General features: G+C 30.9%; 1 protein-coding gene across 2 annotated transcripts in view; it reads right to left on the reverse strand.

Moving 5' to 3' along the window:
• The window catches only part of Tmem43 (Transmembrane protein 43), a 57,152-nt gene that overhangs the window by 1,849 nt on the left and 43,163 nt on the right, over positions 1-12,140 (reverse strand). For both annotated transcript variants that reach the window (XM_075362628.1, XM_075362627.1), the window contains 2 exons: positions 10,696-10,936; positions 7,919-8,099 (listed from right to left, as the gene is read on the reverse strand). In XM_075362628.1, the coding sequence (XP_075218743.1) occupies positions 7,919-8,099; positions 10,696-10,936 (422 nt within the window). The remainder of the gene's footprint in view (positions 1-7,918; positions 8,100-10,695; positions 10,937-12,140) is intronic.

A 12,140-nucleotide genomic window follows, 5' to 3' on the forward strand; every position in this document is an offset into this window, starting at 1 on the left:
TTCAATGTGATGAAATTTTCTTCAGTATGAGTTCAGCTCTTGGTACGACTTGCTGTGTTCTTTAGTTATGAGAAGTGGTTTTATTATACACTTATAAAGATTGTTCAATAAGTGATGCCATAAATTTAATGAAAGATTTTTATGACAAAACAACTTTTGGTAATATTTTACTGAACATCAAGATTTGTTAAGCTGTACATGTGTGATGTGTGTGTGTGTGTGCACGTGTTTTATTGTACTCCATTGTGAAACAATTTTATGAAGTATTTTAAGTAATTAAGTATTTACTAATTAAAACTTAATTATTTTTATAATTAAGTAAGTATTTCTGTAATATTTCAATTTACTTTCATTCATTAAAACATTCCGAATTTTAGAATGAATAAAAATCGGGCACGTAAAAATTCTCCAAATATTTTTTGTTATGAAAAATCAACGAAAACCAGTATCGAATCTGCTGAAAACTGCTTACAAACATTCTTTTGACTGTCCCTTGGGAAACCAAGATAAATCCTGGGCTCCACATGTAGCATGCATCAAGTGCTATGTTAAACTAATCTGATGGTTAAAAAGAAAAAAAGAGCATTTGCCTTTTGGCATACCTATTATTTGGTGAGAGCCTGCTAACCATTATGATGACTGCTATTTTTGCTTAACAAATGTTACTGGTTTCAATTCAAACAATAAAAGCAGTATCACACACCCAAATGTTCATTCAGGTATGAGACCAGTAAGTACTTTATGGTGTTGATTTACCGATTCCGATCGCTCTGACTTCTTGGAAACAAATTTCTGATTCCCCAGAAGGCTTATCTGATGAATCCTCAGCTTCAGTAGATATTAATTACATTCCAGAAGAATCAAATTCTGAACCTCACCTCATCACATAAGCAGAACTGAGCGACCTGATTCGTGACTTGTACTTGTCAAAACAACATGCAGAACTCCTACGTTCACGCCTTAAAGAATGGAATTTATTAAACAAGGATACTGAAATTTCAGTATATAGAAACCAAAACAAAAATTTACAGAAATCCTTTAGAAGAGATGGTTTAATTTGTTCCTGCCATGATGTTAAGGGGCTAATGTCTGAACTGGACATTGAATATGTTATTCATGATTGGCGTTATTTACAGACTCATCAAAAAGAAGCTTAAAGGCGGTGTTGTTGCATAACTCGAATAAGTTTTCTTCTATATCGGTAGCACATGTGGTAGGAATGGCAGAAACGTACGAAAGTATGTCAGGCATTTTAAAACTATTAAGCATGATGAACACTCATGGCCAGTCATCGCTGACCTGAAAGAGATAGGGCTTCTTCTCGGTCTCCAGAGTGGCTTATAAAATATATGAGTTTCTTCTGTTTGTGGGATAGTTGGGCTACAGATAAACACTACACAGTTAAAGACTGGCCAAAAAGAAATCAGTTATCCCAGGAAAGGAAAATGTTGTAGATATTCCCCTTGTTGAAGCTGATTGTATTATTTTACCACCTCTACATATAAAACTAGGCCTGTTGAAGAATTTTGTAAAAGCATTAGATAAAAATGGAGATGGCTTTAAATATTTAGTAAAGGTTTTTCACAGTTAAGTGAAGGCAGATTAAAAGAGGGAATATTCATTGGCCACAATAAGAAAATTAATTTGAAAATATATTTTGACAGTAAACTGAATTCTAAAGAACTAGTAGCATGGAAGTCATTCAGAGATGTTGTTACTGGTTTTCTTGAAAATAAAAAGCTGAAAACTATGATCAGTTTATAAATGAACTCTTAGTGAACTACAAAAATTTAGGCTGCAGAATGTCATTGAACAATTTCTTATTGACATTCTCATTTGAACTTTTTCCCTTTAAACTTGGGTGACATCAGCAACGAACAAGGAGAAACGCTCCGCCAAGATATATTGCTGATGGAACAATGTTATCAAGGCAGATGGGATGAATCTATGATGAGTGACTACTGCTGGATATTAAAAAGAGAAGACTTCACTGAACTCAAAAGGAAAAAAATAAATTAAGATAAAAATAAATATCTGCAACTTCTATGCAGAAATACAAATGGCTGTCATCTCAAATATTTTTCCATAAGAGTCGGCAATAAAATTATGGAAAATAATTGCTCTTGAAGACTTACCTAATCAGCTTTTAGATAAAACAGAATTTTCACTTAAATTGAAATTCTACTACCTGTGTCTTAATAACTCTTTCAATTACTTGTATTCATCAATAACTAGCCTTATTGCAACGTAGTTTTACTGGTAGTTGCTATTGGCTTTTATCTTTTTTTTTCTTTTAAATTAAGAAAACAAACATTTAAAAAATTGTTTAGTGCTGTAATTTGAATTATGTCTAGATATACTGACACCTTGTGATAAAGTTTCATATTTCCTTGTTTCAATTGTTATTCATTAATTCATATTACTCTTGTCATATAATAAACTGAGTAATCTTCATAATACTCAATTTATTCATTTACTCAGTAATACTCCTTGGTTCATTCCAATCTAATATGAAGGATGTGAATAAGATTACACAGATTTGTATTACTGATGAATAATATTAGTATTTGTTGTTAAATTTTTCATATTTATATCAACATTTGCAATAGCTTTGTATTGAAAACTAAACACAATAAAAATTGTTAGGTTTTAAATTTTTATTTTTTATAGAAATATATGGTAATTCATTATTTTTTATTTAGTATTTAAATACACGAGAGCTATTCCAAGATTAATTTCTGATTAAAAAATTTGAGAGATTTATTTTATTATACATAAGTTACCCAGATTTCTAGAACTGACACCTTCACTCAGACAGGCACTTATGTAAAAGACATAAGTCTGGTCCACAATACTAGTCTGAAAACATGCAAGTAAGCAATGGAGACCCTGGCCGGCCTCTATTGCCAAAGCACTTAGATAGGTATTTTTTCTAAATGTTAAGTGGCATTCACAGCTACAAATATTAGCTGCTAAAAATGCCAGCAGCATGCAGTGAACTAAGCCATACATTTTTAACATCAATTATCTATGGCAAGTGGTTCACTAAATGCAGCTTTGGCATTTTATCTTATTTCAAACTTCTCAGTTTCCAGGAAGTTATTCCCTAAGATATTCTAGGATGCTGTCAAGATAACACACTGTAAATGACACAGTTAGCAACTTACCCTGGATCCAAGCCCGCTGTTAATCCCCACTTATAAATTTCTCATCACTTTCAAAGCTGTAGCTTGTCAACTTGATCTTCATCTCATTGAAAATTTGATAATCACTCGGCATCAAATGAGGGCTTAAGAAATAGTAAAAATCTCTTACTTGAATTGGTTAAGTAAAAACTTTCGATGGTGTGTGAAATGAAGCAATGTACAGTCATGAAGAAAGAAACCTTTCATAAACTTACTGCATTGTTTGTTTTGCATTGATTTCTGAAGCTTCTTCAGCATTTCATAATAAATTTCACATATTATTTTTGCCTCAAGGTTTCATGAAATCTGCCAGAAAGATTCTCTGGTAGTCTCAAAACACTGTAAAGTCTATTTTTTTGTTTTTGCTTTTGTTCATTTTTTAATCTAAAAAGATTCAAGATTCAGCTAAAAATAGCTGACATTGACCTTCTGCAATGCTCTTAATCATAAAACATAAACACCACACACCCATAAAAATCAGTGGAACTACCTTTTCCTGCTTGAAAGAATACTGCTGTACACCTCATAGTAGGTAGGAGTGACAATGATCTGTGAGACAGGAGTCTCCATGTCTCACTGAGCGATGCTTTGTTAGCCCTGAAAAAAATGGATGGCAGATTGGTGTGTATCAAGATCATAGAATGCTGATAGCTACTGCAAAATTGCTGTGACAATTGGTTTATTTTCAACGACCAATCAGAAATTCAGTTTTGGAAAAGCCCTTGTGTATAATAAAAAACAAAAACAAAATATGTGTATCTATATTTTTAAAAAAATACAATTTATTTTGACATCTGTGAACTGAACAAAGGTACCTAATTCAGATTCTAACTCCTTTGTTAACTCCTCAATTGTGGTATATCAAATGTGCACAATATGGAGTGTTCATTTTAGAGATTAATTAAAGAAAATAAGAAAACGATTTTAAAGATATAAATAAAACAGCAAAGCCAGTTCAAGTGTTATCAAAATTCTAATAAATATACCATACATTCTTATCATGTTAAGATCATATCTGTTTTGTAAACATATTAACTAGGTTTTATTTTAAAAGTTTTCATTATTTTATACATTAATTAAAATTTAGTTTACTCTATTTAATTAACTAAAAAACTGTGTAACAATAGTTTCTCAAATCGATTGACAATATATGTATGTGCATCAATTTATTAGAATATATTTTGTCAAATAAAAAGTTGAAATCCTTCCTCTTCTTTTATTCCATAAAATAAAACATAGAAGCTAGCCTTATTTTTTTTTTAAATTGCTTAAAATTATCACTTTATATGATATAAAAGAGTGAGAAGAAATGAATAAAAAAAATCCAAATGTATAAACATATAACTAAATATAATTTTCATGTTTATCAATTATTCAAATTTTTTGAAATATATCAATGGAGAACTATGTAATTCATTAAATAAATTTAAAAAAAACTAATGAACGATATTCAATTATTAGAAAAAAAAAAATGACTAAAAGTAACTTAGATTACATTTTAATTCTTAAAAAACTACATTCTTTTAACAAAGGAAATAAATTCCTTACAAATTTATGAATGTTTTAATCTTTAGTAACTTTGTATTAAGATATATTCAACAACTATTATTTCATTATAGTTTTATACATTACAGCTCCTGGGCAAGATGGTAAACCGCACCATCTTATGACGTAATGGCTCTGTAAAATTTGAAATGTCTTGGAGTGTAGCATTTAAGAAACTGAAGGGTTTTACATAAATATTAATGTAAACGACTGATTCTGTATTTAATAATCAGTTTTTCTTGATCACTGATATTAAAATTTTACTCTATTCTAGGATAACTAGAATAACTGTATGAAATTTTTCTAACCTTTTGCGAGGGAAAATAAAAACTGATGTGAATAACTGTCAGATAAATTCCTATAAGTAAGACTTCTATTCATTTCTCTTTGGTCCAAGATTAATCTAATATTGTCTGGCAGATCTTGAAACTCAGCCTGATAAAGAGAATATTTGCAGAAGAGTACAAAAACGGTTAAATGATGATGACATAAGTAAATTCAATACCAACATTTTTATGACCATACTCTTGTAGATAAAAGTCCATAGAATTTGCATTTAAAATACAATTAAATCCTGATTTTAAGAGTTTTGATTATTACGACTGTGGAGAACAGCTTTACTGTTTCTTAATTACTTTTGAAAAATTGCATATTAACACAACTCCCTAATATAAAAAAAATTGGATACTGTACAGGAAGACAATTACAGAATACAAAACTTCAGTGTAGAATAAAAAAATTAAAACCCTGATATCTTTTAGAAGGATAATATTGTTTTTCTTGTTTAAAAGTAATACATGATGGTAAATTATGTGAGTAAATATGATAATATTTACTCACATAATTTACATACTTTTTTGACCAAAATTTTTTATCTAAAAGTAGGTGCATGATTTAATGAGAAAATGATATTTATTTGTCTGAAACTTACAGTAGTTTGTTATGTATCATTGCTCTCTTCATCAAAACTATAGTCCTCTTTTTATTCATTTTCTTCACCCACATTTTCCTCAGTCTGTCATAGAATTATCCTCACTGCCATCCAGTTTTCCAGGATTTAAAATTCCTATGCCATTCAGCATAGGAAATTCCATCTTCAAAAAACTTGTAACAATTACGCTTTAATCAACCATGTCTCATGCCTTCACTACTCAGGAGTATAACTGTTCAATTGACAGGTATCTTATCTGTCCAGTTGGTGTCAAACTGAATCCCCCTTCAACCATCCATTTTGCATCATTCTCATGTTGTCTTTAAATGGTTTGTTGAGAGAAACATCTAAAAGGATATAACACTGATGTAAGACCTTCGAGGATAATAACCAGATCAGTCTTCATTTCAGAAAGAAGTCATTTTATATCATCCCCTAAATGACGTAAACTGATGTCTTCTTGTTTGGGACAGTTTATGTCCCAGACAAGAAGATAAGGCTTCCGGAACAATGCACCATGTTGCCCATTCCAAACTGCATGCATCCAATCAAGAACCAAATTTACATCATCCAACCTTTTTGCTGGACACAAACATGAATTCCTTCGGGTAAATTTTCCATTGGCATGGTTTCCCTCTTCAAAATTATATAAGGTGGTAGTTTTGTTCCATTGGCCACATTGAAAGCATGACAGTATACCATACTTTTTTTGTACCTGGTTGTTTGTACTGGTACACTTTTAGCTCTTTTTTCACAAATGGTGGTGTTACTTGGCATTTCAAAGAATATTGGCATCTGATCAACATTGTCTATTTAAGAAAACAAAAACTGTTTGTTTTTTCGTAGATCAATGACATGCTTATGAAAATTTATAATTCTGTCATTAAAGTCATTTGGTATATGTTGACATAATGATGTTCATCTTTTCAGTGATACGCCTTTCCTTTTTATAAAGTGACATGCCTAGCCAGCCTGCTCACTTTGAAGTTGTGGTGCCCTACACACTTGCCAACTCTTGCACCTTGAAATGTACCATTTCATGTGAAACACACATACCATTTTACTCAATTCTTTAACACAATCCAATAACTCTTTAAGTTGTGAAAATTTTCCAGTCTTCAGACCTTGGAATACTTTCCTTGAAGCATTAGTTTGGGCAAGAGCCTGTTTTTGTTTCCTCCAGTAGTACACATTAAATTCAGGAATGGTGAACTCACGTCCAGCAGCTCTGTTTCCTTGTTTCTTCGCATATTCAATCATTTTTAATTTGAAACTCACAGTATTATAATTACAATATTTAGTACTGCTCTTAGACATTTAACAAAAATAATTTTTTGCTATAACTACCAGTACACACCAAGAAAACAACATTATAACTGTGTGAACAGTAGGTATTCATGTCCACTCAATAACAAAGGTCAATTATTAATATAGCAGGTAGAAAGTGTCCATCAATGAAAATTCCATAAACAGTAAGGATGTGGGAGGGGGTGTTTGTAACAATATTTTTAAGATTAACCCATTCTTATCCTTCCTTTCACCACTTCCAAGAATCCTTCAAATAGACTTGTATTAATATATCAGTGAGACTGAAAATTTGTTCTCTTGGTTTTGGAAATAAATTTGGTTAAAATTTTATTTTTTACAAATATTGTTTAAAATTTCTCTGAATTTTTAAACAACATGAATTCGCATGAATTATGCAAGTAAATATGGTATTTATCTTACTGCATACATAGAGTACTTGGACAGAATAACAGTACTCAAGACTAAAGAAAAAATGAAGATGGTGAAAAGCAAGTAACATTTAACATGATATATCTTATAAAACTAAGAGAAGCATTAAAAAATTGTTACTCTTAACAAATGACAAATACAAATTTTAAGAGTTAACTTGATTCAGATGATTATTTTTTTATGAATGAATTATGTCATGCGACACCTGGAAGCAATATAACAATACTATATTTAATAAACACCATTGAAAACAAGTTGGGGATCAATTTATACATTGTTTTTTGAGTAAAGTAGTATATTTATTTATAAATACTGCTTGTCAACGAAGATGTAGCATGCTAATACTATTCAGGAAGCATTTGATTATAAACATTAATTACTCAAGTAGTGAAAAAAAAAGAAAATGTTTGCTACTTCAGAAACCAAGTCAACATAGAATATTATTATAAATAAAATGTTACAGAAGTTAACATGAATGTTTAGAAGCACTTGAAATAAAATAATAAAATGCACTACTTACTCAGATGATGAAGAAAAGTAACAGCAAGATATATAAGTAACCAAGCCAGTAAACGGAATAATCTTATCAACCATGTGTTGTGAGCATGTTGCTGAGATAACATCACATCGACTGGAACTCGCCCTCGGGCAAGAAGATTACCATGTAACTCAGTACCGACCTGTCTGCCTACAATACTCACCTGTATTAAATGACATTAATGTGTAAAAATAGATATGTAGTTGATAAGTGTGATATGAAAGTCTAAACTACATTTGAAATGTGTGCGTCCTGTATAATATTAAATGTTACAAATTTTTATTGTTTAAAATAAAAGACTATATTCTACATTAAAAACAAATCAGTTGTAAAGGAGTTAAATAACCATTAATGTGATGTGCAGAAAAGTACTTTTTTAATTTGCAGCCTTATTTTTCAATTAATTTGCTTTTAACTTGTACTGGGATGAACAACTACATTCAAAATTAGCTTTGTTTTCTCCAACCAGTTTTCCAGCTAGTGGTGGGTCTGTGTCTGTGTGTTTGTGTGTGTGTGTCTCTCTCTCTCTCTCTCTCTCTCTCTCTCTCTCTCTCTCTCTCTCTCTCTCTCTCTCTCTCTCTCTCGTGTGTGTGTGTGTGTGTGTGTGTGTGTGTGTGTGTGTGTGTGTGTAGAGAGAGAGAGAGAGAGTGTGTGTGTGTGTGTGTGTATGAGAGAGAGAGTGATTGAGTGTGTATGTGTGTGTGTGTAGTAAATGCAATCACTGCTACTGGCTTGCCAGGCCTGACGTAGCTGCAGATGGAGTGCAATGCAAGTGTAAATGTACCAATAAACATATAGTCTGGAACAGACTCAAGTTCACCACTCATGAGATTTGTAGTTAATTGAAATTCAATTACCAAAGAACACCAGTATCCACAAGCTAGCATTCAAATCCAAAAAAAGCAATTTTCCTTTACAAGGACTTTTTTAGACTTTGAAAATCAGCTGATTATGCAATGACAAGTTTAATCACTAGACTAACCCAGCTGCTACATCTGATTGTCAACATTAGTAATCAATATTAATGTAGTTATATGTTGTAATCTTTAGAAATTTTCTTTCATAATCTCTAGCATTGAAGTAGTATAGTTTTAAAAAATCAAAATATCTCCATTCTTAATGCCAATTTATATTTCTACAGAAAAATTGAAAATGCTTAAATATATTACTATGATACCTTCTGAAAAACTTATGGACTGTAGTAGAGAAGATTCATTCAACTTGCTTTTGATTTTTTATTATCATCTGTTCTCTTTTGTTTAATACTTCTGTGATATAAACCATTTAAAATGTCTTTTTATGCAAGATATTTTGGTAAAAATGTATATCACTTTTCTCATATTCATTTTTAACTTTTATTTCAGTGAAAAAATATTTTTAAACAGGAATTTTATTATTATTATAGAACAGTATAGAAATTAATAATGAAAATACTTATCATGAATTCCAATACATTTATTTTGGACAATTTCAAAAGAAATAATGTATTTCATACAGTTTAATTTTTTAAAACGCAAAGGACATGAAAAATAATACAAATTCACAAAAAAAAAAGTTTACATTTTATAATAAAAACAAACTGTGTAGAAATACACAAAACATTATAAATAAATTTGTTCTGGATTATCCACAAATATAACTGAGGTTAAAGTTTTTTTGTTGTTAGCTGACTAATTCACCAGAAACGCTCAAGGCTTGTGGAATGCAATATGATACAAAATATTTATAGCGTATGAAAAATGCCAAACCTGACTGGGATTTGAACCCAGAACCTTCTAGATGAAAGCCAAAGAAACTAAACTAGAAGCAGCTTAAACAACGGTTGCACTTATATTATTCATTACACAATGAATACATATTAAATTATGAATCACTAGTATTCATGACTTTTGTACATATACACGATGTGAAAAGGGGTGACATTTCTGATGAAATATGTGAGTTCTTCTACTGATTGAAGATGAGGAACAACATTCCTGGAAACATTTTTATAGCTAATTGACATTAAACGTGCACAGTGAGTCCTAGTCTGGCAAAAATGTTTTTTCTTGTCTTTATTCCTTGCACATTCTAACTTGCAAAATTTATAATCCATAATCATCTCTCTTTCATCATTTACACTTCTCCACACTTAGTAAATGATTAAATTCTGTCCTATTTCCAAGACTAACCTTAGACTTGAAAGTTAATATGAACAAACCTTCCCTGACTGAGTTCCAAGTCCAACACAAGGTAAAACCAGTAATTAGAAAACTCTTGGAGCGCGGTAAGGGGCTACCACCTTAGAGCACCTGGACATGCCTTGAGTTTCATTTAAAAAGCCACCACCTAGACCCTTCCACTATCCAGGAGAGAGAAATTCTTCTACGAATTTCTTCCTCTTCTGCTATCAAGAATGTTGGGGGCTTTTAAATAATGACCCTAAGCCCTACAATCGGGTGGACCTGTAGCCAGATGGATTCATATTTTTTAATATGTTTGATCCTTCTCCTTTTCTACATTTCCTCATCACTTGTGAGATGAGATTTGGGCTTTGGACTGCCAGTGTTAGTAAACATTGCTGGTCAAATTAATGTGTTAAATGTTAATTTAGAGCCCAATTGAAGGAGCCTATGTAAGTCAAGTCTGTCATGAAAATAAAAGTTTCTTAACTACCTTTTCTAAGAAGAGGAAAATTCTATAACTGCATTTTCCTCTTATATAATTATACTTACTGATTACCTAATAAAGAATATAAGTTGAATGGAAGTTAAACTTACAATGTCACCAGCAGCACCTGCATATGAAAACTGTACTCTGATATCACCCACTTCTGGGTTCCAGACATCAATACTATGGTAGTAAAGACCAGCATGTAACTTTATGTCCCGTCTTTCTGGACGTTCATCACTTGTAACTGCTATAAAATCATTCAGTTTTTCTTTCAATTCAGAACTAAGTGTATATTTTCCAATGTGAACTCCTTCACTAATGTATATTTCACTCTTCATAGGAAATTCTCTGTAAAAATGTATTTGTGAATACATTAAAATACATCTTTTATCATCAATCATCTAAATTCATTTCATTTAACATCTACTATCATTACTCTTTGTAAACAGGTACAAGTATTAATGTAAAGAATTTAAATAATAATCAGTATAGGTAATAATGTAAATTAATTTATCTGTAAAGTAGTCACAGTATCTCTTTTTGTTCTTATTTGTAATATTTCTTTGTTTCTATTATTTCCTAAATAGTAAGAAAACATCACAAAATAAGTAGCAGGGAAAAAATATCATTCTTGAAAAAAAGGGTAAAGTTTTAAAATATATAATAACGAATGAAGGTGTAATAAAAAAGTACATAGTTAAATAACACTGTGTAATGAAGAGAATCTGAGCTAACTAAAACAAAAAGAGCAATTTCAGAATACAAAAAGTGTTCAACAGATAAGAATGACCTAGTACAGTAAATTATGATGGACATTAAGAAAATGACGATACAAGGGTAATAAAAATGTAAGGGAAATTAATTTTTCCTTATTTGGCAGCATCACAATACCTAGCAGGTCCACATGACATATAGAACTTGGTTGTAACAACACTATGTTTGTAGCATGTTTTAAAATGGTTATGTCAATTTCAAATAACATCAAGTGCAAAATACGCTATTTCATTATTTGTGAAAAATGAGAAACTTTGTGAAATTTGTCAACTGTTCTTTTTCCTTTTTAATGAAGATATTAAGAGATAAAATGATTGAGAGAATTTAAAATAGGAAGAAGTGATGTTCATGATGATGAAAGGGATGGAAATCTATCCATCTCTAGGGACTATAAACACTGATACTGTGGGATCTTGAAAAAATTTCATTAGGTAAAATAAAATGCATATCAAGGGATGTCAGTGTAAAGAGTCTGCCTATCACTTGATAATACCTGTATGTATACTGCTTGCAGGCAGAATTTTTTGCAGACCTTCAAATCAGAAGTTTTGGCTTATTTGAGATTTGCAACACCAAAACTCATACCAAATGACTATTCCTTATAGTCAAGAGAGAATCTGACAGGAAAAACTTTTCAAGTCTGTTACAATGAGACGATATGAATCTCATATTCTTCCTTTATATGATGAATGAGGTTCATATTCATGACAAATGCTTTAAAAAATAGTTTCTGATCTATATATTTTTACTTTGCGAGTCTTTGTCTTATTACCACTAC

The sequence above is a fragment of the Lycorma delicatula genome, chromosome 4 (assembly GCF_047948215.1).
Source record: "Lycorma delicatula isolate Av1 chromosome 4, ASM4794821v1, whole genome shotgun sequence".
In the NCBI taxonomy this organism is placed as follows: domain Eukaryota; kingdom Metazoa; phylum Arthropoda; class Insecta; order Hemiptera; family Fulgoridae; genus Lycorma; species Lycorma delicatula.